This window comes from Camponotus floridanus, unplaced genomic scaffold (assembly GCF_003227725.1).
Source record: "Camponotus floridanus strain SB8 unplaced genomic scaffold, Cflo_v7.5 scaffold70, whole genome shotgun sequence".
Taxonomy (NCBI): Eukaryota; Metazoa; Arthropoda; class Insecta; order Hymenoptera; family Formicidae; genus Camponotus; species Camponotus floridanus.
This window is the reverse complement of record NW_020229839.1, coordinates 238,344-263,854: the sequence shown is the minus strand read 5'-3', so window position 1 is coordinate 263,854 and position 25,511 is coordinate 238,344. Positions and strand designations below refer to the sequence as shown.

Here is a 25,511-nt window from a genome sequence, read left to right as displayed (position 1 = left end):
CCTCCATGTCCCTCTCTCTCTCTCTCTCTGTCTCTTTCATATTTCCGTCCTTTTTTCTGGACCGCGGCTACAGCCGGCTCATTTCTCGCCACCACCCATCGCCAAGTTCCTCTTTATCTATGGCGGACTTAACGAACCTTGAAAATCACGTCTCGCGAGATGTTTACTAAAGTCTCTCGAGCTCGAGCCAGTCTCTGCTGCGCTGTGCGACCAAATTCCGAAAACGTGATAGGTATAACAAGCGCCGCTGCCACCGCTTGTGCGAGTAGCAGTTCTCCGCGGGGCAACGACGGCGTCCTGGAGAACACGGTCATTTGCATTTTACGCAGGCTTAAATGTTAATTCGCAGAGGAGATCCGCGCGCTGCGCCGACCGCGGGAGTCGATACGAAAGTTTCGAGACGACTTTAGCCGCCTCTCTACGCCTCTACCAGAGAACTTCCTCTTCCGCGAGACACGGACAACTAAATTACTAACGAATCAATTAAATCTTGCCTGTAAATCTATAAATTGCGTCAATCGACGGTAGCAATTGACGGCTGATGTAAGCGTATATGGATTGAACTAAACGGTTTACAATCTAGTAATTTCTTAACACAGTTAATAAATAGTTTTAGATAAATTTTCTTTCCTCTATGTATATTATAGCAAAGCAGACTGTTAAATATATCGCTGCTTAAAGTCTTTGGACTTTGGGCTACTTTAACTTATTTTGAAATTTCTTAAAATTACAAAAATAATTGTATAATTGGCCATCAAAAAAATAACGCGACACAATTAAATTAAAGTCAATTTTATAAAAATTGTTTTATCACAATTTCGATTGATTTAAGATTTTCTTTTATCTCTTCAATATTATGATAATTGTAGCAACTGTAGTTAAAATGCAAAGTCAATCTCGTTTGTGTTACTATTAATAAAAAATTATCAGTACAAAATGCATATGTATCTCATAATGAGATACTATAATGAGTGTGTCTGTCAGTATATTACATATTTAGTAATGCACAGTGACTTTTTATTATTTCATTATTCAACTTTGTATTTAACTTTGAATAATTTTAAACATTATATGTCAATATACTTCAGATAAATACTTGTGCATAATTAAATTCTAGAGATATCTATTTAGATAAAGTTTAGTCGTTAAAAAATCAATACTTTTGAAATTAAATTAATATTTTCCAATATATTTTCGAATCCTTTATATTCTTATTGAGATTTTACGATTCTTTACGGTGGCTTCACGTGTATTTCTTTTTTAAATAAACTTGTAATTATAATAATTTATAAATTACAATTTTTGACGTATGTTATAAAATTGAATAAATATTGTAAATTTGGATTCTGTTATAAAATATTAATAGCATCTCAAGTAAGTTAATATCCATTTATTTTATTAAAACTGTATTAAATCGCTGTCTGCCTTAAATAGGTTAATTGTAATTAGATTTGATATCTTTTCGCAACATCCCTAGGGAGATGAATTTAAAGAAGCCTCGCTGATTACCAACTAATTCTGTTTGCATGATGAAATGGTATCCTCGTCGGAATGGTATCCGCGAGATTTATGCTCGCGAACTTTTAAAAACTGCACCCGCATCGATTCGATTTCGCGTGTGGCAACGAATTAACTACTTAATCACGCGAAAGTGCGCGGGTCGCGACCGCGGATTAACCTGAATTATAAAGATAGATTCTCGAGAAAATTACACATCCCTATATACCGCGCGAGAACGATACATCGCTTTCCAATCGGAGCGGTTTAAAGATCCCCGCGCGGGATGAAATATTAAATCTGGAATACGGGAGCGGCCGATATAGCTCGCGCTCGCACTCGCGCTCGCGCTCGTAATATCGTCCGATTAATAATGGCCGGCAAACGGCCTCGGCTGGAAATATGAGAAAGCAAGCGCGAGTGGCTTCGTACGTCCGTCGTCGGCACGAAAATGCATTTAATCTACTTGCAAATTAATGTTACACGCCTGTTGTACGGTCTATTTTGGGTTGGAGCCACAGTCTGAGAGAATGGCGTATTACGCTATATATATATGCACTTTTCTAGCCGCATTTTTATACACGCGATTTTTCTTTTTCATTTTACTACAATTTCGCAAACTGCTGAATGACCCAGTTAATAGTTGTATACCTCCGACTTGTAATTAAATTTCATTACTCGTTTCCTTGTGGTATAATACATTGGAAAGCTACACGAAACGAAAAAAGTGACCTACATTTGACTTTTTCTTTAGCGAAAATGATGTAATTCGATTCTCTGTGACCCGCAATTTCATTGGGATTAAAATTTTGTCATAGCACTTGACGTTAGAGTAGGTATAAATGCTTTTAAAAGTGAATTAATAGTCAACACTCACAATTCATATCTGAGAAACTTAATCAATAATTTTAACAGATTATCTAGTAATTTCTCGAGTCAATATCTTGTTACAATTAATGATGAGATTTCTGAATCTTGTATGAGCTGTGGATCACATTTTGCAAAAGAAGAAGAATAGAAAGAAACATAAAAATTCGCATCTTTCTGCGTATATTTCATTTATAACGATCCGATATTTTCTGATAACGGATAATTTCTCGATAATAATGGGACGAGAAGAAAAATGTGGATATGATTTTTATGCTGCTCCAATTAGCATGAATATGAGTCGGTATCATTTCTCATCCACAATGTCGCGTGTTTTGTGCGCAAAAATTATTTAGGATTCCTCATACACGCGAAGCGGAAGTAACATAATCGGACAAGAGCGTGCACAGTCACTTTACTCTACAAACTTCGATTATCTATCCGACGAGAGAGAGAGAGAGGATAATTTTCGATATTATGGCATGTGTAGAGAAGGTTGATGAAGAAGAAGGAGAACGAGAAATCCCCTCCGGGATAATTTCGGGCGGCTAAGTGGCGCGTTGGCCGATCTCTTTTCTCTCCTTATTCGTTTCTTTTCGGCTACTGTGCGGAGTTTAACGTAATGGTTAGACCATGTACGACGACGAGGTCAGATCCCAATCCCGGTCACGAATGAGTCACGATCCGAGTTGTGGAGTCACGAAACTGCCGCTCGAATCTACAAGTCTCTCTCTTTCTCTCTTCCCCCCCCCCCTCTCTCTCTCTCTCTGACAAATTGGATTTTATTCGACATTGTTATATGCATTTATTTATCCATTTTCTCTTTCACATATGTATTTTGAATATATTTATGATTGCATTAAATATCTTATTAAATTTTATTAAATATATATTTAAATACAAGTTTTTAGATAAATTTTTTGTATAAACGTTCCAATAAAATATAAATTATCTGAGAAATTGATTGTGATATTTTGCTAATGTTGCTAATTATTATTTCGGAATTGTAGAATATTGCGACAAAATGCCTAATGTAGATAATGGAAATATAACAATCTAGAAATAAATGTATGAATCCATGATCGAAAACGTGCGCGATGATTAATATTAACACATTAGATATGTGTATGCAACGCTACAAGAGGATTATATTATTGGCATAGAATATCATTGATTTTTTAAACACATAACGGAAATTATTTCAATTAATTGTACAGTTAATTTCGCCAATGTTACCTAGAAATGTTGATGTAAAATTGATATTTTGTGTGGAAAATCCGATATCTCACATATATGTGCGAAAAAATTGCTCGAGATAAAACGCATAAAATACAAATTTACAGAATATTGTCCATGTTTCGTTATTAATCTTTTAGTCGAATATATGATGCACTCTAATTGTCTGTTACGAGCACACCATGTATATTTATTATCCTTCGATATTGATTCGAAACTAGTTTCCTAGTACTACATACAAAAATTATTGAATTGTGGCCAAAAACGCACTTAATAAATCTGGCTACATGTAATAATGATGCAATCGATGTTACAGCAAACGACATTATTCCGGTTATATTACTACAGAGATCTTCACATAAATAGATTTTTTTTAGTCACAGAATTATTACTTTCATATTTATGATATTATATTTATCCTACATATCTTATATCAATTATATGTATTAAGAAAAAATAAATTAGAAAGATAGACTTTAGGATAAATTTTAGAATACAACGACAAGCGATTTTAAATAAAAAAAAAATAATTTTTTAATAAAAAAATTTTAATAAAAAAGGAATCCCTCACATATCCCTGGTAAACATAAATAATCTCCAAAGTATTTTCAATATTTGTTGATTTAATATTACGCTTCACATATTTGCTTTATTCATATCTATGGAGACTCGTAAATACAGGTATGTTTTTTATAGCGCATACGCATATAAAATATACGATCCTATATGAAATTCGCGAAACTGTCGAATAGCATGAGAAAAGTGCTCGGAATCTCGGTCGAGATGCACTCGTAACGAACATGCACAATGCGATTAAGTTAATTGTCTCTTTAATTAGACGGCACACAAACTTACGTCGGCAGAACCGCCTTCTTCCCTCGCTTCTCCACCATGCGTTGCACAAATATTTAATTACAGCGTCACACGTGCGGGATTACTCGGATCTCCTTTGCATTCGTAAGACCTGGTTAATAGTATAGAGCAGAATTTGCGCCAAGTTCCTACGCACGCTCGATCTCTTTCTGTGCACGTTATAAACGAACGTCACAAGCTGTGATTGTGATTACGGTTTTCCGCAAGTTGCATGTCGCGCATGATTTGATGAACACGTGTCATCGAAGAAACATTGACGATTGATAATATATGATATATCGCTAGAATTTTTTATGTAAAATATATAATTACAAGGCAATTTATTTACAGCGCAAAATCGGGATTGACGGACTAATCGGCAGAAGCTCTGCGCACACGAGAGATATCTCGATGATAATCGATCCAAGGACAAGGGAAATCAATCGAAACGTAAGATGCCACCCCTCTCTCGTGCAAATTAGATCTGTCAAGGAAATCATATATCGCGTATACACGCACACATACGACACGCGCGCTATCGATACGCCAGGGGGTGGAAGTAACACGACGGCGCAGGAGATTCGACATATCCGTTAATCCGTCCGGCTTAATGCGCGTTCGAGGACCAGGAGGATACAGGAATCGGGGGATACGTCCAAAGGCGGTGTGAGACCCGCTTTCCCGCTGACCATTGGGGGTAATTATCGTGGCTCCGGGGAAAGCTCTCTCACGCTCAAATCCCTTCCGGCTAGCCAGCTCTAGCGCGGAGGCCCGCTAGTGCACGTCAATCCTTGACCCTCTTAAAAAGGTCGGCATCGCTGTGCATACGCTGTACCGCGGCGGCAATAACCGGTAATTTTTCTGCAGCAAGATCCTTGCAGCGCAGCAGCCAACCGTTGCTCACTCCTTTCGTTCCCCTGACGTCTTCACCCCTTTCGCCGCTCCAGGGGTGCGAGTCGACGAATAGACATAGCTCTCCTTTCGGAGGCGAACCGCGCAAAAGTAGAGTCAATTGTGAAAGCGGGGTCACTCGACAGCCGTGATCGATTTTTTTTTTGCACAAGAATCGTAGATCGAGAGAACGTGACTCGTTTCTCGCGAACAATACGCATTGCGCGCGGCGAAAAATATTTTATTGCAGTGCGTGTGCAAAGCGTCTCGAATGTAGTAAATTATTTCTTATTTACAGACTATTTGCAGTTGATTTGTTTAAAAATATATTAACGTAAATGTATACGTATAATAGCGATATTAATGTATCATCATGAAGCAATTATATCAACAGATTAGAGTGATTAGATCTTATACATTATGTTCGAAGCTCGTGAATTCAAAATTAATATAAGCAATAACATATGATCAATCAATGCATTAATTCTCATTCTATAGAACTCTCATTCTATAGTATTATATATATTTTATAAGTTACGAAAATGTGGATGCTAGCGCTTTCTTGGGATGTTCTTGTGAACTACTTCACGCGTTATACATATGATACGTCCACGTCCAAGTTATTTTTGAAATTTTAAGTTTTTTAATGATTTGCGTGAACTATTTTTTATTTTAATGAAAAGTTCTAATTCCAATTTATCTATTTGCACATAATTATTCATGTTTCTAGTACTAAGTATTTTTGCTTTATTTATTACCTTTATGTCTTTTTCATTTTTTTCTATAATTCCATTTCTTTTTTTTACAATTTTATGTTTCAATGATATAAAATTCATGCATTTTAAATGCAATTAAAAAATTATAGTATTAGAGATTTTATTTAATGAATATTTTGAGAAATACATATGATTAATAAACTTTCTTTTATAATACATATAATTTTTCTAGTTTAGCAAATCATAATTAAACGTTAGCATTGATTTAAAATTTGTATTTAAAACTTTCTCAATTCATTTACTTTCACTCCATTTATTTTACATTAATTATAATAATAGTTAAAAATTCCTTTGATATATGCAATTTGCATCCGATTCGCTCTCTAATCTCTCAAGAGATTATTGCAACATCCAAATTCATAAAAATCAGCTAGGCTATAGGAATAATAAATGTATTTGAAAGGATTAATAAATGTAAGTCATTAAATATGCTTTGCATTTGAAAATAAAGATCGTGATATTATGTATTCATTTAAATTCATCTTAAAATTTCATCTTAAAATCTTAATATATTGCGATTAATCCGGCGCGACAGGATCACGCGAAGCATAAAATCCAAATTACGTGATGATATAGCGAATCCTCTTCCCAAAGTTTCTGTTCCCGCCCCGCAAATTACATCCGTGAGGTTTTGTCATAGAGATCGAGCTATCTAATTGTAAGTCTTGCACCTTGACACGAAAATGTTGTTTTTAGTGAGCAGGCAAGCCGCTGCTATTAATGGTAAATAGACGAGACGTTGATAAGATGGAAACTAATTAGATCGTGGAGGATGTCGGCGATGTTTAAAATTCATGTAGCTATTGACCTTAGAGAGGAGGAGTTCAAAGAGCAGTGATTACTGGTGTTAAGAGCTACGGATGGAATGTATAAAATACGAGCTATATACGTTGTGACGACTTCAGGCGCATGACTGAGCATAATAAAATATATATCTATAGAATCATATGTATATCAGTTTATAATTTTAGTAATTTTCCATCGTATAATCTCTTTCGAACAAACTGCCACATAAAATATTAATGATTAACTCATACACATATATCAAATATTCGATCTGTTTTTTTAAACTATATTACTTATTTCCTTATTATTGTATATTTATTTTTTTAAAATTACTATAACTTATAGCGTTTAAATTATTATTGATAAGAAATTAATTTTATATTGTATTTAAATAATTTAATTTTATGTAATTCTATTTTTTTAACATATATATCTCAAGTACAATAGCTTTATCTTTATAAAATTATGAACAGAAATTATAATTTTGTGAAAGAGTATTCGTATAAAAATATTTTATATATACCATATTATAAAATATAAAATTTATAACAAATCGTATTATTTTAAAAATAATTGTATACGGGATATATTTTTTTTACCACCACCATGAAATTATGTATATAACGTATATTGTGGTAGATAATCTAATCTAATTATTAATGAAAAATAAAATTAAAATAGGTTTGAGAAGCAAATTATGTGACATATTTTATATTAATAATCATCAATTCATACAAAATCGTACACAAAAATTATTAAAAATAAAATATATTAAAAATATTTTACATGTTTTACATAATAAAATATATTATCGAAATATGTTTATGTCGAGTTTGAAACATATAATGGTAAAATTAACAGTAGAGAGATATTAACAATTATTTTATAATTTATAAAAAATATATATCTTTTTTTTCAAGAAATCATATTTCTTTCTTTTTAACATTATAAATATTCTTTGCGATAAACATTTTTTTAGTTCCCAGAAAATTACTTCGAGTATAATTCATTTTGAACATTTATAATTTAAATTGATAATTTAAGAAAACAAGCTATTGAATTATTGTTTAAAATTAATCGTTTCGACTTCTTAACGGCGTCAATGTCTTATGCGGTGAAGAAATGGGGGTCGAATGTACCATTCCTACATTTTCCTTGCCTTTCCAATGAGATCGTTTTTCTTCCGCTTTAACCTTTTCTATAGTCTTTTGTTGTTGTTCGATTAATTTGTTCTTGGTATGTAAGTCCTAAAAAAAAACCATGATCTTTAATCAGAAAAAACAGAAGCGAAATATACAAAAATACAAACAACACATACTACACATACATTTTTATTTATAATTACAATAAATTCAATATTATATGCTCTATTGGACAAATAAAAACGCAATGTAGAGTTGCTTAAATATAAAAATATTTATTTCTATAAAAAAACTCTATAAAACATGTAGCTAGAAAATATTGATATATTATTTACATAATATTAGAATATATACATAATTCATATTCCTGCCAAAATTAAATGTTACATGTTATTGCATTACTGATTAGATAAACGTGCAAATGATGCTGTTCTGCATACAAGCGTTGTTTTGTTTAATGATATTGTAGCGCTAATTCCATTAAAAATAGTAGTAACTTTAAAGCAGAGAATATATATAAATAACAGCGAAAATTGTAATAAAAAATGCGAACGCAACAGAGAACCTATCCGAACGCACCTGTTCCAAATGATAAATCTTTTCTTTTAGATGAGTAACATGTTTGATCCTTTGTTTAGGATTCTGATGACCGATCATTTCAGCATACTTGTCACTAATTTCCTCATAATCCTTCTTGAGATGAGCGTTTGATTCCATAATTTTCTTGACTTTTCTGTACAGAATAAAATATATTGTTATTTATTACTTTTTAAATTCGTAATCAAAAATTCTTTTATATTAAATTGTTATTTAAATTATACTAACTCTTCGGCCTCTTCGCGTCGCATTTTTTCTTCTTGGAACTGTTGCGTAAGTATATTTTCTAAAAATTTCCATTTGATTCGTTCTCGCCCTAATAATAATGTGGTTTCCTGAAACATAATAATTTATTCTTTTATAAAATTTAATTTCAACATAACGCATTCTTTAACTATTTTCAAAGAAAATTATTACCTCTGCATTTTTTTCTTTTGTTTCAAACCATTCCACTTTTTGAGAGATCTCTTCTATCCGACAATTTGTCTATAAATGTTTCAAATCCATAATTATTAATTTATAACAATTTATAACAAGCTAGGATTCATCATTTTGACAAACTTACCATTTCTCCCGCTATTTCACGTATTGTCACTAGATCTTTAAATAATTGATTACTTATTTCTAATTCTTTTTCTTTGCTCTTTAATTGTTCTAAGAGTTTGCTATTTGCTAACTCCAGTCGCGAAATATCAAGCTCTTGAGCATCAATTTTTTCCTCGAAATCAAGTAATAGATTCTGTACGTCATCAAATTTTTTACTCATTTCATCAAGTTGTTTCCTTAGCTAGAATTTGATAATTCAAATTAAGAATTTAAAAATATTTTAATAGTGTAAATTGTAAAAAATGTTTTGTAAATTGTATAAAATGAGTAGAATGAATGCAATTACCTCATCATTTTGTAAAGACTTCTGCTCAAGATCATTTTGAAGTCTTGAAACTTCTGTTGTTGCTTTTAGTTTCAGGTCCTCAATTTGTGTTTCAAGAATAGATTTTATTGATTCAAACTGAGCTAAATTATTAGTCTGATGTTTATCTACCAGCTCTCTATGAGTATCTAATTCTTCCATGACAGTATGAATTTGTTCATCAGCCAATTGTGAGCTACTACGCATTGCACTAAGCAAATCTCTGTATTCACGTATGCTATCTTCATTATGTTTTAATTCATCTTGTAGTTTTTCCACTTCAGCATTACTTTGTGCCAAACGTTTAGAAAGCGCGATAACAGATGCTTCATTTTCAGCCATTATTACTTCGAATCTAAACGTTTATATAAAGTGTTTAAAGTAATCAATTTATACTAATTGTTTATACTAATTGTTTATTAAAATGAAATAAATTAGAGATTAAATATTATAAAAAATGAAATTTGTCAATATCAACCTTTTTTTTCTAGCAACCATTTCAGCTCCTTCGGATCTGATGTGATCCTTTAAAGCTCTTAATTCTTCCTTTTTCTCCGCTAATTCTGTTTCTGCTCTATCTAACTCAATTTGCAAACTTTGACTAAAACTTTCCTAAAAATCATAATTTATTATAATTATATTGTAAACAGCAATATATTATACACAATGTCAGCAATTGTAACGCATAACCACCTGAGTTTCTATAGACATTCTAAGTTCCTCAAGTGTTGCGGAGAGTTTAGCGATTTCAGCATCTTTCTGTGAAAGTTTCTCATCTAATACAACATGCTCCATTTCCATGCGAGCTAAACATGCTTTGTATCTATCATTGGTAAGTCGCATTTCATCTTCCACAGTGTTTTGTGCCTCTTTTATCATGGCATTGACCTAAATACAAAAATTTTACTTTAATATTCATGAAGATGTATTATTCCATTATAATAAAAATTTTCTCAAACATCACAAGAAACTAAAGACAACATCTACAGACAAGCATCTACAAAGAGTTCACATATCATTTACATAAATTACAATGTCTGAAATAAAGAATTGGACTTCACACAAGTACTACAAGACAAAAAGCAATTAATCAGTGATGTTTGATATTTTACGCACGTGTAGTCCGCTTACTTTCGCGTCGCATTCAACAATCACTTTTTTCACTTGTTGCTTGCTTTCGGTACGACATGCCATCAACGCATTTCTTTTATCAGATTCTGCATTTTTTATTATTTCTTCAGCATGTTTCATTATTCGTTTAGTTTCCTCTTCGATTCTTTTAGTGGTAGCTTGTTTTAATTCATCTAATTCTTTATCCTTCATTACTGTTATCTAAAATTATATAAAATAATGTATAATTATTAAACATAAACAACAGAAAAATCTATTACAATTTAATTAAAATAAAAACTTTTATATCACATTGTACATTTTCTAGTTTTTTCAAATATTCCTCTTTGGTGTCTTTTATCAATTGCTCTAATTGCAACTTATCCTCAATATGCACATTTTTCACATCATTCAAATTCTTTTTATATTTTTCTACCATAATAACATGTTTCTCATTTGAGAGCTCCAATTCAGTTTGAGCTTGTTGCAATCGTTGGCTGACCTAAAATAAATCAGAAAATTAAATTAAAATTATACAATTAAAATAATTTTATATAGCATTTATATGTCTATACACAGAAGATATATACATCTTTATAAAGTCTTTGAATATCTTTTAATTCCTGGATAAGAAAAGAATTTGTTTCTTCCATTTCATTTGCTTTCGCTGTTGCTTCCGATTCACATGTCTTATAAATTTCATTTTCTGTTAATAATTTCTCCTTTTCTTCCAGGAAGTCATTTTTCAGATGTTGAATTTCTTTTTCGTGTTTGTCAGTGAGATCGGAAATTCGTTTAATGGAATCATCGGCAAGTTTCTCGTATTCTGTTTTAAGTTCATCTAATTCACACTGCAGAGCAGACAACTGAGCTTGAAGTTCCAAAATAATATTTTGTTTTATTTCCAATTTAGATTCAAGATTAGATCGTTCTTGAGTCAAATTCATTATACAAACATCGAATTGACTTTTTTCTTTTTGTAATAATTCAATTTCGATATCATGATCATGTTTTATTGTTTTTAACGTATTTAGTAGTTCTTCAATGCGCGTTTCAAGAATTTCAATCTATTGAAAAAGAAATATAGTTTTTAATATAGCAATTTATATATCATATTTTATAGAATAAAATAATCTGATTTACCGTTGTTTTATTTTCTTTTTTTTTGGTACACAATTCAGCTTCTAATGCTATTATTCTTCTTGATAGTTCCGTTGCACGATTTCTGAGTTCTGTTTCCATTGTCTTTCGTGTTGAGATCTCTCGTTCTTTTTCTTCAGATGCTTCTAATAATTGAGAGCGAAGCAATTGCACTTCTGTTTGATGTTTATCATCATGATTGTTTATTATTTCCTGTTGCAACTTAGCCTACAAATTAAAAAGCATAACAATATTCATATTGGTAAATAATAAATAATTTTTCCAATTTGGAATATTATATTAACCATTGCTTCTATATCTTCCGTATGTTGCATTTCCATTTCATTTTGTTTTTTGTGTAGCTTTTCTATCTCGGCTTCTAATTTCCGCATATCTTCCTTCATTTCTTCTATATGTTTCTCATGTTCCTGTATGGTTTTGTCTTTATTCAAACATTCTACTCGAAGATCCGCAAGTTGTTGATTGGATTCATATTTCATATTTTGATTTTTAATTAAAATTGTTTGTCCATTTTTTGTCTTAGATTCTGTTGGTTTCGTGATCAATCGTTTCCGCGGCAACTGAGGCTATATAAAAATATCATTATAATTAATTATTTATAATTATAAATTAAATATCATTATAATTAATTATTTAAATTTAATATTTACATAATGTATCCAAGTTCAATAATATATTTTAATATAGTAATATATCTCTGTAAAAGATGATATATTTTTTTGCTCAAATATACTTTGAGTTATGATATCAAAAACCAAAAACTAATATTTAAAAAAAACCATATATATTAATTAATAACAATATACACAGTTATTTCTCTCTCTAGTTTTTCATTTTAGTTATTCACTATTTCTATTTCATTCATTATTTCTATAAATAAAGTTTTACAATTTAATCGATCACAAAATTTATGATAAATCTTACTATTCGAAAAAGAGAAGACGTGGTTGTATTACTCTTTCCTGATATACTCGAAGCATTATATTCCGCACTGCTTGTGCTTCTAACATCTAAAAATCTATCAGATTTTTCGATAACAGATCCTTTTACTTTATTATCGAATTTCGGATCGTAAGCGCCTGGCGGAGGTGCTTCGCCTGTAAAATTGTAACATACTTTGAATAATATATACAAAATAATAATTTAAAATCTATTCAAATAATTATTTTCTTAGTGTTACAAATATTAATATTATCATTATTAATCTGCCGATATAATTTACATGTACATATTTGGTTACTAAGTCAATATTTTAATGATTTAAAAGAAATTACATATTATCTCTATAATGATTTATTGTGCATGTGCAAGAGAATTAGAACTATCAAGATAGAAGATTAATAGAAAATATAGAAGATTCATTCATCAATAATAGAGTGGGTGAATTTTTATTTATTTCAATTTCTAGTTATTTTCGAGATATATATGTAATTCAAATTTGGCAGATTTATAAGAATTTCTTGTAAGTAATAATATTGTAATATCATGCAACCCCGCAATGCAAGGACAAAAGAGAGGAAAGACGCGGTTAAATAGACTTCCTTTTGGCGCGCATGGGGAGAAACAGGCGCAAATGGGAAAGACAGCTGTTCTAAATGCGAGGGATACATGGGATCTCTATGGGGTCGTAGAATAACCAGGTGTAGTCGACAACGTTCCCACCCCATCACTCCATCGTGTCCTACGTGATAAAACATCTTCTTTTATTGTCTGGCGCGCATTCTCTTTACAGAGATCAATATATGAAATTTAAAAATCCCGAAATCGAAAGAGACAGAACGATATAAAGTATTAAAAAAATGAATATTAAACATGATATGCATCATATGTAACAGAAATTTGTATTTGTTTTTTATATTGTTAAAATAATATAATAATTTTTTATTTGATATATATAAATTATATTTTATATATATAATGAAGAGAAAATTATTAATATATGTACAAAACTGCAACTTATTTTATGAATGTATTTTATATGGAAAAATACAAAATGAATAAGTACATATAACTATACATACATGTAAGAAAACGACATACAAATAAATTTTTTATAAATATTTTAACAAATATTTTTTTTATAATTTCTTCATCTTTTATACAGAAAATATAATTTTTAAAATTTTTATTAAATATGTAGAATAATGTAATATAATCATAATAATATCAATTTCGCGTTGGAATGTTAATTTGTAATAAAAAACTTGAAAATTATCGAACATAATGTATAATAAATGTATGTACATGCATAAGATATAATACAAAGTATAATATAAACAATTTATCTATTCAAGTTTCATGTTTCATATGATATGCATATATGAGTCTCTCTCTCTCTCTCTCTCTCTCTGTCTTCTTTTTCTCCCTTCCCTCTCATTTTCTCGATAGTTTTCCCGCCACATACACATACATACATATCCGACATTACATACATTAACACAATTAAAATGTAAAATATATTAAGATATATTATAAAGACGAATTTCATGAAATTTTGAGCTCATTTTAAAATAATTCCAATAAAAAAAATTTGTCTTATCAAATAATTTGTGCATAAACATATCGATTAGATATTTCATCAACAAAAATCTTACAGTGAAACTGTATTCTATGAATATTTAAAATAAAATTTTAAAATAAAATTTTGCAAGAGTTGAAAACCACATTATATAGCTACATTATTACATATATCAATAAGAATACGTTCAAGAAAAAACCGTCATTATGTATTATATGCATTATATATTTTAGGGCGTTCGAAAATCGCGAGCAATCAAGAAGAATTCCATAAAATTCCATCATTTTATACATATAAAAATAAGGAATCTCGCTGAGAAGAGAATTAATCAAGCCACACACTGTGGAAGCAACAAGTCTTTGTTACTTGTTATAACAACTTACTCCCAAGTTCGTTGAACCGCTGTATCCTTGCCTTAGAGAAAGACATATCGTCTTATTGTGCGTTTCTTCTTTAATCGACAATCCAAATTCGCTCTGCGAGATTGTCACCGCACACGATAAGAGGCAACGGCCGTTGGCACCGACCAACGTTTTTTTTTCCTTCACCGTTGATGGTCCCCTGCGTCACGCACCCCGCTTATGCGAGGAACAAGATGCGAACCGCTCTCGAACGCGCCGAATACTGCTCGCTTCCAGGACCCTTGATGTGGCTTGTCGCATCGGTTATATTCAATTTAAAATGACGGTTATGCGACCGCGAGGATGATGGCGATTCGTCGCACAAGTCGCATGCCCGTCGCGCAAGCGACCAATCAGGCGGCGGATCTACTTGTTTGCATCATCCCATTGTACGTTGCTTGCACTTGGCACGTGCAAATTGCACTACGTCCTCTAAAATATGCTATTGTTAGATAAATTATTGGAGAGATTATTGTATAATTATTATTTATTATATATTATTACTAGAATTAAGAATTTACACTGTACATTTTCTTGCGATGTCCTTTTTTCTTGTTTTTTTTTTCTCTTTTATTTCCTTACAAATACTATAAACTTTAAATTGGAAAGATTTCATGTAAAGTGAAAGCGAAATAAGAATATTTGTTTACTTTTTACGCTCTTTAATAATTATAAACGAAAATATATCACAAGTATAAGCACTGTTAAAGGAAAAACGAACACGCGGAAACATTAAATGCCACGTTGTATTCGAGGGACCAATAAGGCTTCGCATGATATCGCGTGCGATTACCAGTGGTTGCTAACACTGGCTGATGCGTGTCGTGTCGCCGGTACAGAGGAGACGTTTCCAGTTGTAAATTTCGTGGCATTAATCCTCGGTTCACGATGAAGTATAAACTTTATATTACACTTCTGGTTCTATTTGTTTTGAGCTTAGGCTATGTCACCTGTCAATATAGAACGAAAAACGTGAGAGTTCTTTGATATGTTTTTCATCTTTATTTGCAAATCAAGATTCCATGTGTTTCTGAAATGTTAACTTTTTCTTCTTTCACAGAATCAAGGTTCCTCCTTGACGGAACGTGTGCAACAATTGATGGAAATGGCTATGAAGAGATCAGTATTGAAATTTAATGGGCCCAAATTTAAGCAGTATATTAAAGCCACTCCGAGAAATTATTCTATTATAGTTATGTTTACTGCCATGGCACCTCAGAGGCAATGTCAGATTTGCAGGTAAACTGACATGAATATGCTAGAGCGACTGGATACTACTAAATAATTGATTTTGTCTTAATTTTAGGCATGCTAATGATGAATTTACAATAGTAGCCAATTCATTCCGATATTCTCAAGTATACTCCAACAAGTTATTCTTCGTCTCTATTGACTTTGACGAAGGATCAGATGTGTTTCAATTAGTAAGCAAAAAATATTATTTACAATAATGTAGGAGGATATTATTAATACAGAGTATATTATAGATGAGACTAAACACTGCGCCAGTGTATATGCATTTTCCACCCAAAGGGAAACCAAAGGTTGCTGATACTATGGATATCCAAAGAGTAGGATTTGCTGCAGAAGCGATAGCGAAATGGATTGGTGAACGCACAGATATTCAGGTAATTCTATTATAGTTCTTCTGACATTGCATTGAAATAATGCTGATATTTGTCATAATATTTATTTTATTTAATTTTGTAATGTTTTATTATTAATTATAGATCAGGGTATTTAGACCACCAAATTACTCCGGCACAGTAGCAGTAGTAATGTTGCTAGTTCTCATAGGAGGTTTCCTATATCTGAGACGTAACAATTTGGACTTTATTTATAACAAAACCATTTGGGGCCTTGGTGCTTTGGTAAGTATATATATATATATATATATATATGTGTGTGTGTGTGTGTGTGTGTGTGTGTGTATGTGTGTGTATACATATCTTTTGTTATTTTTCAAACAAATAATCTTGATTCACTTACATTTTCAGTTCTTCAGTTTAACTATGACATCTGGACAAATGTGGAATCATATTAGAGGTCCACCTTTTATTCACAAGTCACCAAATGGAAATGTAGCTTATATTCATGGATCCTCTCAAGGACAGTTTGTATTGGAGACCTATATTGTTATGGTTATAAGTATCCTTTTCCCTAAATCTCAGAAATTACTTAATTTAAAAGAAAATCTATATAAAGAAAATTAAATTTTTACCTTATATTATAATGTGGACCTTAATTGTATATGAAAAGATGGAGCAGTAGTGTTAGGAATGATTCTAATGACTGAGGCTGCAGCTCGTAAAGGTGACGTTAAAAAGCGCAGGATATTTGCTGTGATAGGTTTGGGATTGGTCGCAATTTTCTTCAGTCTTCTCTTATCAATATTTAGGAATAAAGCACAAGGTTATCCATATAGGTATGTATGTAAAAAATACTTTATCTGAATATAAATTAATACATTAATAATATTTTATGATGGAGCCTGGTGATATTGTTGGATATATTGAAAAAGATATCAATATCATCATGCTTCATGTTTGAATTATTATAAGAATTGTTGTTACATTTGTATCCCAGGGAAGAATAATTTGTCTGTTTCAGTTTATTGTTCAAATAACTAGATACGTATCGAAAAAACATTTTCATACATTTGTCATTATAAATAATTATGCGAAACATAATTTGATATGAAATATCAAGAAAATCAAGATTTTACACAAATAAAGGGTAAAAAATTATATATTGTTATAAATGTTGCATCAATATCTTGATTATATGATTGTATGTAATGTAAAAAAATTCATATATAATACTATTGTTCTTTAATGAAATAAGCACCATTATGTATTTAAATATGTATTTAATTAAATATGTAATAACTAATACAGTATTTATTTAAATATGTATTAACTAATGCAGTGATGAAAATTTATTGAACCTTTTAATTTAGTGTGCATACTATTTACTAATAAATAATATGATGTGTGTGAGTATATATATATATACATCATTTATGAATTGACATGTTGTCTTCAGGAAATAATATAAATGCTTAGTTTCTCTTCTCCTACCAGATATAAGGAATTAAAATCTTCCTTTCTTTTGGATAATTTTTGAAAGTTTTATGATACCACTCATGAGACAAAATTGCACATCCCAACTAAAAGAAAAATTATTTCTATTAGCTTCCATCAAGGAAAGAAAAAAATACATAAAGCTAGTATTCTTACCTGATTTATTATAACCCAAATAGTGATGTAGTGGAATGTAGAAGCTTGCCAAAGAATTACGGATAACATTATATATATAATTATTTCTGTAAATTGCAATGGATTTGATGTATATTCGAATAATCCACCAAATGGTATCTTGTGCTCTTTAGTTACAACATCGCCGTGTTGATTCTTACGTAATCCCGCAAGAATAAAATTACTTTTAAGTTGTACATATGATGACCATAAACATATAAGCATACAGATTAATTCTATAATTGTTAATTTGTGCAAGAGTAAACTTGCATGCGAATCTGCAATTAAAACAATATATATAAGTCGTAATAAAAGATAGTATAATTGCAAACTTTCAAAAATATACCTTTATCAAATCCTTTAGATTCGCCTATAATACACAGGAATATTCCTGCATAATGTATAAAGCCAATGAAATAAGTGCTCAAATTCATTTTTTGATCGCTAAACACACTAACATAAAGTGTCTCGTAAACTCTTTTCCAACATTGTATATTTAATATAATGATGGCTAGAATTACATTTTCTGCTGGTACTAAAAGAATAATCAATTCTCTATAGTTACATGCACATATACACACACATACACATATAAATTTTGAAATAATTAATAATATAATGTATATAAAGAAAAGAAAGACATACTTAAAGGTTTTCTGGATGCTCCTAATAACATATCCAATAATGTAAATACAATTTCAGGTATATTCCCATTAAACAGGTATTTATAAGCAATTAAACAAAGTGTAACAGTCGATGTTGGTCCAGAAAAAATATAAAAATGTTTAAACCATCTAAAAGAAAATTTAAAGATAATTGCTATTTATTTATTATAAAGTATATTATTGTATATATATAAGTATTGTTAAAAACATTTGTACAGATTATTTGTATATAATAAGTACATTTCATATAAAATATATGCATGTACATATTTCTTTAATTTATTCTCTAACACTTTAAAAAAAATATTTTTAACAATATAATTTATTATTAAATATTATACAATGAGAGAAAAAAGGGCAGAGAAAAAGAGAAAGAGAAGGGAGGGATGGAGAGGGAGAGAGAAAGAGAAAGAGAGAGAGGAATTATATAGTAATTATCTGAATTATCTTTATGATATTTTACTTTTCAACTTACTTTTTAGGCACATTAATATTTATTAGACACGTTAATATCGTATTATGCATCGTTGCAGTAGCATACTTGCTATAGTGAATATCTGTTATCGTTAGAGGTAAATAAGCATGTATATACTTAGATAGTAATCCACATAATACTATAATCGATGCAAGTGCAATAAAAACGTAACGTATAATATTTATATCCATTCTTCGTTTATATTTCTTAACGTTTATCAATAAACTGGTCAGATAACTGCAAATATCACGATCTCATGTTAATTTTTCTAAACAGACTTTCTAAATAGAAAGTAATCTTGGCAGATGTTCCAATATTCCACTTTTTGTGTAATACAGATTATTGTGACAATGGCATACAATAGGCTTTAACAAAATTTTATAGACGTATTGTATGCATAAACGTATTGTATGCAATAACGTATTGTATGCATAAACGTATTGTATGCAAATATTTAATTAAATAATGACGCCACTAAATTTATCAACTATATTATATGAATGAACTCAGTATTGCTAAAAATTTATTTTGGTACTTTATCAATTTTCATATTTCTATTTGGTATGAGTGGCATAGAAAACGAAAAAAAAGATATAATAATTTACATGAGATTTCTATAATTTATTAAATAAATTCATTATAAAATTAAAAATTACACATTCTTGTCTTTTAGCATTTTTTATTATTCTTTTCCATGGTATTGTGTGTTTAGTAGATAAAATATAAAATATATTTAGTAGATATATATATATGTGTATGTATATTTTATGCGCGCGCGCGCGCGCGCGTGTGTGTGTGCGTGTGTGCGCGCACGCATAAATAAAAGAATTTTAATATATGTATGCATTTAACAAATTGTTAAACATGATAAGATATATTTAAGAAAAGTAAAATTTTATTAGTCATGATGGACGGATAGAGTTTCATTAAGAATCCAGTGCGTTTTTAACTTATTACGTAACATATTTAGTAAGATTTCATCAAATTTTAAAAACTTTAAAAAACATTTTGTAGCATTTTGTAAAAAACAATCATTTTTTACAAATATTTATAACATTTAAAATCTTGATAATTGTCAATCTGCATTTTCTGGCTTCCTCGAATTTGTGACAATCAATAAACTTATGATTTAATGTAAAAACTTAGAAAATTTACTTCCAGCAAACATGATGACATCTAAAAACGTCTTAATGACGTATATGTATATGCGTTATTAAAACGTTCTTAAGATCGGAATTTATAATCCGATTTTATATTCAAGATCATCTTACGTAAGGTTTGAAAATGTTATACGGCTATTTCATTGGCTGAACAGAATCTTAAGACGACCTAAAACCAGACAATCTTGAATATCGGCCTAAAACGTCTTTTAAAACAAAAATGTAATATATATATATATATATATATATATATATATATATATAAATTCTAATTATCAACTCAACAATTACATATTTTTAATTAAAAAAGAGAGAGCTAATTAAAGCTTGGATGCAATAAGTGGTGCATGATAATAATCTTTAATATGCTAAAAAGCGTATATACACAATGTAATCTAAACTTTTTGATTTCTTATAAATCTTCAATAGTAACATATATATGGTAAAATAAATATTAAATCAAATTAAACGAACAAAAATAATCGAGTCAAAAATACAGAAAATGCGGACGGTATAAATAACATAAAGGACGATGTTATGGACATAACAAAAAATACAAACATAATTTGAAAATAAAATAAATAAATGATAAAAATACCCAAACAATACCAAGTCGATTGTTAGTTGACTATCACTGACGAAGAACTGAGAAGAAAGACTACTACTAGTCTGAAGTCTACTTCAAATTTAGATTCAATATCAATTTATAATCGAGTCTCTAATAGCCAATAATGTTAGTTGACTATCACTGACGAAGAACTGAGAAGAAAGACTACTACTAGTCTGAAGTCTACTTCAGTCTACTTCAAATTTAAATTCAATGTCAATTTATAATCGAGTCTTTAATAGCCAATAAATCGAGCTACTAACATCAATAAATAAGTCGTATATTCGATAAGAAAATTTTCGCTCTGTAAGCTCTGTAACTCTGTAGCTCTTTCTTTTTTATTCTACAATGCTACATAGCTTATAGAAATACAGCGTTATAGAGCATTTTTACAGAATAGATCCATAAATCGATCTAGAAAATTATAAAATATAAGTCAATTTAATATTACACAACGAATGAGTAATATTATCTATATTACTCATTTGTTGTGTAATATTTTTGAAACATTGCAATATTCTATTTGAAATATTAACAATATTACAGAAATATTTCACAGCCATTTGTGAAATATTTCTGCAATGTTTCAATGTCCGTAATTATTTCAAATGCAATATTTTACTAAAAGATTTCAGTAATATCCCGATAATATTATTAAATTACTTTTTTCGTTTTTGATAGATGAATATCTTCGAAAACTTATAAAAATATATAAATACAAATAGCAATATTTTAATATACATAATAAATGGGTTATTTCCCATCTATCCATTTAATTTCAAATAATCTGTTTAATATTCTGAATCACAACAGATTCAGATTATTAAATAAATTATTTTAAAATAAGTATTTATTATTAAATAATTATTTTAAAATAAGTTCAGAAATTAAACTAACTACAAAAACTACTACATGCACACATGTACATGTACTATAATGTGTGAAAATTAATAATTAAAATCGAATCAGTATGTCCTTGTTCTTTATCGCACCTTTACATATGTAAAATAAGTTACTGTGTTTAGGCTTTAATTGGCTCTTTCCCATTTTTTTATAAATAATTTTTATTTATAGAATCTCGCATTTTTTTAATATTAAATTTTAAATTAATTAAATGATTAAAATATTAAAATATGATTATTCTTCGTTTTAATTTATAATAGCTTATCATTAATATTATGATTAAACCTAGCAAAAAAATATATATACTCATATTAGAAGTCTCTTAAACTGTCGCTGTGTTGCTGTCCTTGTCGCTGTCGTTGTGTAATTTCGCGCAGACTTCTATTCTAAAAATTAGACTATTATTTTGCAGAAAATTGAATACGTCGCATACGCGTACAAATTCCTGAAAACCGTAGCTACGTTTGTTTCGGTCGCACGTGGGTTTCCGAAACGCTTCGACATTTGGTACCGATTTTGCCGTTTCGCATATATTTTTCTTCGAATCTTGTGGATGTACTAATATAAAGTACATTTTACCATCAAATGGCCAATCTAAAGCATCATCATTTTCCGATTTCATAAAATGCAAAACCAAAGATAGATAATCTGAATTTTGAGAGAATATATTAAGTCTGGCGCAAATTTTATATCCGTTCGGATTCGTGTAAAAATCCGGACTATAAAACATTTTTGTTAATGGATCGTTGAGCATAGCTGTAAGTTTCTCTTGAAAGGAGTCTAATCTCCATATGCAAATTCCATTACAATTTCGTAAACACATAGTTTCAAGTTTATTTTTCTGATTAGATACCATTATAGAAAGTGCCTGATTTTCCTGTTGCAAAGCTATTATCTTTTCATACAGATTTCTGAAAGTAAAGTTTACAATTTACATATTTTAATATAATATCAAAAAACACATTTCTATATATAATTATATTATTTTAGAATACTTGACTAATTGTTGCCAATCGGGAGAAGGTTCCCTATCTGTAATCTGTGTCCCATTCTTTGGAGTTGGATCCCATAATTTTGATTCCGCAGACATTGCATTATTGGTATTTTGTACTGCTGAACAATTATAAGATACATTAAAAGAAAATTGGAAATTGGAAAATTGGAATAATTTATATCTTTGACTTTATATGAAATACCTTGAGATTCTGGAAGATTCCTTCTATAAGTGCATTGATTAATATGCGTTTCTACATCCACAGGAGATAATTCTACTTGACAACCAAATTGCTGATAACGACAAGTTATACGTTTCTCAGATATCTCTCTACTAGTATAAAGATCTCTAAAGAGATTTTCAGATTTTAAGGGTTGATTATCAACTGGACAAACACCTCCTTTCCTGATTGACATAAACAATTAACTTATAAGCAATAATGAAATGATCTTAATATATAAATGATTTTGAAATAAAATACAACTTACTCAAGCCAATTACGAATGCATTCAGAACAGAATTTATGTCCGCAGGATGTTAAAACTGGGTCTTGTAACCATGATAGACAAATGGAGCATTCAAATCTAGGCTCTACATAGCCTTTGATGTTCTCATGACACTGTGTGTAACGAAATTGCAAATGGATTTATAAATGCATGACCATATTAGTATAAACCTTTAAAGCAAGTGGCATGATATTGTGAAAATTAGTAATGAAAATTAGTTTTGTCTGATAATCAAAAATTAATTAATTTTTTTATTTAACACACAATCATAGAAAAGAAGAATGCTAACAATCTTAAATTATTATAAAAAAAAATATATCTTAGTTTTTACAAAAAATACATACAATTACACTTTCCTCAGGGATCTTATTGTTAGTAGATGTAGTCGCATTATTTGGTGTTTCCATCTGCAATAAGATTGTTAAATTTTTTTTTAGATAATAAATAAATTTTAAAAAATGATTACAAAATAAAAATATAGTAAATCATTTTCATTTTACATGAGTAGAATATTTTATCATAGAATAAAACTTACTGAAAATAATTTGATATCATAGAATTATGAAAGCACACTGTTTTGATATTAAAGATTCGGTGTGATTATTATAGCATTGTAACTGATTATAAATTAATGGAAAGTGGAAGTTTGCTTTTAAGCATCTTAAAGGTGGAAGCACATAAAATTGCAGAAACCTTCAAAGGCAGAAGCACAACCATAAGCAGGAAAATTGATTGGTTTATTTTCTTATGCATATATTTGTGGACCAATCAAATTCCTTATGCTTATGGTTATGTGCCTATGCAATTTTATGTGCTTTAAGCTTAAGCCGGATCTATATTAGTCGTATCGTGACGTCGCAAGTCGTAAGGGCCTCCGCACAAGTGTTCCGTATGACATTAAGGCCGCAGCACACACTTTTGCATAAGCGCATAACCATAAGCATAAGGAAATTGATTGATCCCCAAGTATATGCATAAGAAAATGAACCAATCAATTTTCTTATGTTTATGGTTATGCACTTATGCAAAAGTGTGTGCTGCGGCCTTTAGGCCGGGTCTACAATAGATAATTAAGCCCTTAAGAAATTGACCAATCACAGTCGAGTATTCTCTTCATACTTGACTGTGATTGGTCAATCTCTTAGGCCCGGTTCCACAACTCGAGTTAATCCGAGTTTAATACGTTAAACTGGGTCCTGATTGATCCATTCGCTACTTAAACTCGGATTAACTGGATTGTGGAACTGGGCCTTAAGGCTCGAGACTTAAATTGCCTATTGTAGATCCGGCCTTACGTTACGTTAAGTATAGATCATAAATTTAAAGGCTATAGCACACACTTTCCATAAGACATAACAGTAAGGTTTCGACCAATCGCGTTGCTCAATTTGGTTAAGGACGGCCAAATTGAGCAACGCGATTGGTCGAAATCTTACTGTTATGTCTTATGGAAAGTGTGTGCTACAACCTTAAGGCGTTACGGCAATGTTTGTGGCCTGGGGCCCTATTCTTGAAATCGTTTGAAAAATTATCGTATGCGAAAGTGACGCTGCGCGATCTTTGATTGGTGTATACTCTTAGATCTAAAAATATATACCATAGCGTATATTTCTGTATATTTCTGTATTACCAGAAGGGTTTTGCTACTCTTGCGATAACAGAACAAGTAATAGTTGATCAACTATTTCTTTTCTTTCATCCCATGTATACATATACATATATGATGAATAATGAATATAATAAATATAAAAATAAATGCGTAATATACAAGTAATATACAATTTATTTATTGATTTATATCTTTATTTTTAACATAATTAAAATTAAACAAATTTAATATAATATTTAAAATATATATGTAAAAAATAACCTTTATATAATATAATATATGTGATATTTAATATAATAATATGATATAAATATTATTAATTTCTGTTAAGAAATTAATTTATCTTAAATGGAAGATACATATTTTAGACGATAAGTTTTTAATAATTTCTGTTAAGAAATTAATTTATCTTAAATGGAAGATATTTTAAACTACCAGATGTAAGGAATTAAAATTTTTCTTCCTTTTGGATAATTCTTGAAAGTGTTTTGATACCATTGATCAGACAAAATTGCACTTTCGACCTGCAAAAAAATAGAAATTTACATTTTTAATTATTTTAATTATTTATTTATTTATTACTAAAAAGAA

The 25,511-nt window shown here is 29.9% G+C and overlaps 5 protein-coding genes and 1 long non-coding RNA gene across 13 annotated transcripts in view; 2 read left to right on the top strand and 4 right to left on the bottom strand.

The window, feature by feature from the left end:
* The window catches only part of LOC105257279, a 30,477-nt gene extending 23,346 nt beyond the window's left edge, over positions 1 to 7,131 (top strand). The window contains exons 3-4 of the long non-coding RNA XR_889653.3: positions 4,804 to 5,149; positions 6,816 to 7,131. This is a non-coding gene — a long non-coding RNA (uncharacterized LOC105257279). The remainder of the gene's footprint in view (positions 1 to 4,803; positions 5,150 to 6,815) is intronic.
* A 736-nt stretch (positions 7,132 to 7,867) lies between these two features.
* On the bottom strand, positions 7,868 to 15,474 carry LOC105257280 (hyaluronan mediated motility receptor). Of its 5 annotated transcripts, none has more exons than XM_011267802.3 (16): positions 15,273 to 15,474; positions 14,727 to 15,176; positions 12,750 to 12,922; positions 12,110 to 12,391; positions 11,808 to 12,032; positions 11,255 to 11,731; positions 10,984 to 11,166; positions 10,686 to 10,886; positions 10,248 to 10,442; positions 10,033 to 10,166; positions 9,537 to 9,909; positions 9,210 to 9,431; positions 9,062 to 9,130; positions 8,873 to 8,979; positions 8,627 to 8,780; positions 7,868 to 8,152 (listed from the first exon to the last, which is right to left on the bottom strand). In XM_011267802.3, exons 2-16 carry the CDS (start codon positions 14,770 to 14,772, stop codon positions 7,979 to 7,981), a joined length of 3,015 nt encoding a protein of 1,004 aa, XP_011266104.1. In that variant the 5' UTR covers positions 14,773 to 15,176; positions 15,273 to 15,474; the 3' UTR covers positions 7,868 to 7,978. The 5 variants fall into 5 exon arrangements, with proteins under 5 accessions (XP_011266104.1, XP_025269649.1, XP_011266101.1 ...); XM_011267799.3 differs by having other exon boundaries at positions 7,979 to 8,152; positions 10,671 to 10,886; XM_025413863.1 differs by having other exon boundaries at positions 7,979 to 8,152; positions 10,671 to 10,886; positions 15,266 to 15,407.
* A 43-nt stretch (positions 15,475 to 15,517) lies between these two features.
* On the top strand, positions 15,518 to 17,543 carry LOC105257281 (tumor suppressor candidate 3). 2 transcript variants are annotated; one of them, XM_011267803.2, is made up of 8 exons: positions 15,518 to 15,716; positions 15,805 to 15,983; positions 16,051 to 16,168; positions 16,232 to 16,372; positions 16,475 to 16,615; positions 16,742 to 16,892; positions 17,004 to 17,169; positions 17,355 to 17,543. In XM_011267803.2, the coding sequence occupies exons 1-8, from the start codon at positions 15,633 to 15,635 to the stop codon at positions 17,368 to 17,370; spliced, it is 996 nt and encodes a 331-aa protein (XP_011266105.1). In that variant the 5' UTR covers positions 15,518 to 15,632; the 3' UTR covers positions 17,371 to 17,543. The 2 variants fall into 2 exon arrangements, with proteins under 2 accessions (XP_011266105.1, XP_019884936.1); XM_020029377.2 differs by having other exon boundaries at positions 15,633 to 15,716; positions 17,331 to 17,419.
* A 122-nt stretch (positions 17,544 to 17,665) lies between these two features.
* On the bottom strand, positions 17,666 to 21,365 carry LOC105257288 (polyprenol reductase). Of its 2 annotated transcripts, XM_025413897.1 has the most exons (7): positions 21,035 to 21,096; positions 20,900 to 20,920; positions 19,142 to 19,378; positions 18,647 to 18,795; positions 18,348 to 18,536; positions 17,984 to 18,279; positions 17,666 to 17,913 (listed from the first exon to the last, which is right to left on the bottom strand). In XM_025413897.1, the coding sequence occupies exons 3-7, from the start codon at positions 19,330 to 19,332 to the stop codon at positions 17,821 to 17,823; spliced, it is 918 nt and encodes a 305-aa protein (XP_025269682.1). In that variant the 5' UTR covers positions 19,333 to 19,378; positions 20,900 to 20,920; positions 21,035 to 21,096; the 3' UTR covers positions 17,666 to 17,820. The 2 variants fall into 2 exon arrangements, with proteins under 2 accessions (XP_025269682.1, XP_019884928.1); XM_020029369.2 differs by having other exon boundaries at positions 20,911 to 21,365.
* A 704-nt stretch (positions 21,366 to 22,069) lies between these two features.
* On the bottom strand, positions 22,070 to 24,056 carry LOC105257286 (TNF receptor-associated factor 6-A). 2 transcript variants are annotated; one of them, XM_011267815.3, is made up of 6 exons: positions 23,847 to 24,056; positions 23,656 to 23,718; positions 23,294 to 23,424; positions 23,008 to 23,210; positions 22,807 to 22,921; positions 22,070 to 22,722 (listed from the first exon to the last, which is right to left on the bottom strand). In XM_011267815.3, exons 2-6 carry the CDS (start codon positions 23,716 to 23,718, stop codon positions 22,134 to 22,136), a joined length of 1,101 nt encoding a protein of 366 aa, XP_011266117.1. In that variant the 5' UTR covers positions 23,847 to 24,056; the 3' UTR covers positions 22,070 to 22,133. The 2 variants fall into 2 exon arrangements, with proteins under 2 accessions (XP_011266117.1, XP_011266116.1); XM_011267814.3 differs by having other exon boundaries at positions 22,071 to 22,722; positions 22,807 to 22,924; positions 23,847 to 24,050.
* Positions 24,057 to 25,315: 1,259 nt separating this feature from the next.
* Positions 25,316 to 25,511, bottom strand: part of LOC105257284 — a 37,593-nt gene continuing 37,397 nt past the window's right edge. The window contains exon 15 of the mRNA XM_025413891.1: positions 25,316 to 25,444. Coding sequence (XP_025269676.1) covers positions 25,352 to 25,444 — 93 coding nt within the window. The 3' untranslated portion in view covers positions 25,316 to 25,351. The remainder of the gene's footprint in view (positions 25,445 to 25,511) is intronic.

Excerpts from the sequence above, each read along its gene's own strand:
- LOC105257280 (XM_011267799.3), bottom strand. The coding sequence starts at position 14,772 with ATGTCTTTCTCTAAGGCAAGGATACAGCGGTTCAACGAACTTGGGA. Across the intron at positions 12,923-14,726 it reads GCGGTTCAACGAACTTGGGA|GCGAAGCACCTCCGCCAGGC; the intron begins GTAAGTTGTTAT and ends ACAATTTTACAG. Across the intron at positions 9,910-10,032 it reads ATGGTTGCTAGAAAAAAAAG|ATTCGAAGTAATAATGGCTG; the intron begins GTTGATATTGAC and ends ATAAACGTTTAG.
- LOC105257281 (XM_011267803.2), top strand. The coding sequence starts at position 15,633 with ATGAAGTATAAACTTTATATTACACTTCTGGTTCTATTTGTTTTGAGC. Across the intron at positions 15,717-15,804 it reads GTCAATATAGAACGAAAAAC|AATCAAGGTTCCTCCTTGAC; the intron begins GTGAGAGTTCTT and ends CTTCTTTCACAG. Across the intron at positions 16,373-16,474 it reads GTGAACGCACAGATATTCAG|ATCAGGGTATTTAGACCACC; the intron begins GTAATTCTATTA and ends TATTAATTATAG.
- LOC105257288 (XM_020029369.2), bottom strand. The coding sequence starts at position 19,332 with ATGGATATAAATATTATACGTTACGTTTTTATTGCACTTGCATCGATT. Across the intron at positions 18,537-18,646 it reads AGCATCCAGAAAACCTTTAA|TACCAGCAGAAAATGTAATT; the intron begins GTATGTCTTTCT and ends TTATTCTTTTAG. Across the intron at positions 18,280-18,347 it reads ATCTAAAGGATTTGATAAAG|ATTCGCATGCAAGTTTACTC; the intron begins GTATATTTTTGA and ends TTTTAATTGCAG.
- LOC105257286 (XM_011267814.3), bottom strand. The coding sequence starts at position 23,718 with ATGGAAACACCAAATAATGCGACTACATCTACTAACAATAAGATCCCT. Across the intron at positions 23,211-23,293 it reads TGCATTCGTAATTGGCTTGA|GAAAGGAGGTGTTTGTCCAG; the intron begins GTAAGTTGTATT and ends TATGTCAATCAG. Across the intron at positions 22,723-22,806 it reads GATTGGCAACAATTAGTCAA|AAATCTGTATGAAAAGATAA; the intron begins GTATTCTAAAAT and ends CTTTACTTTCAG.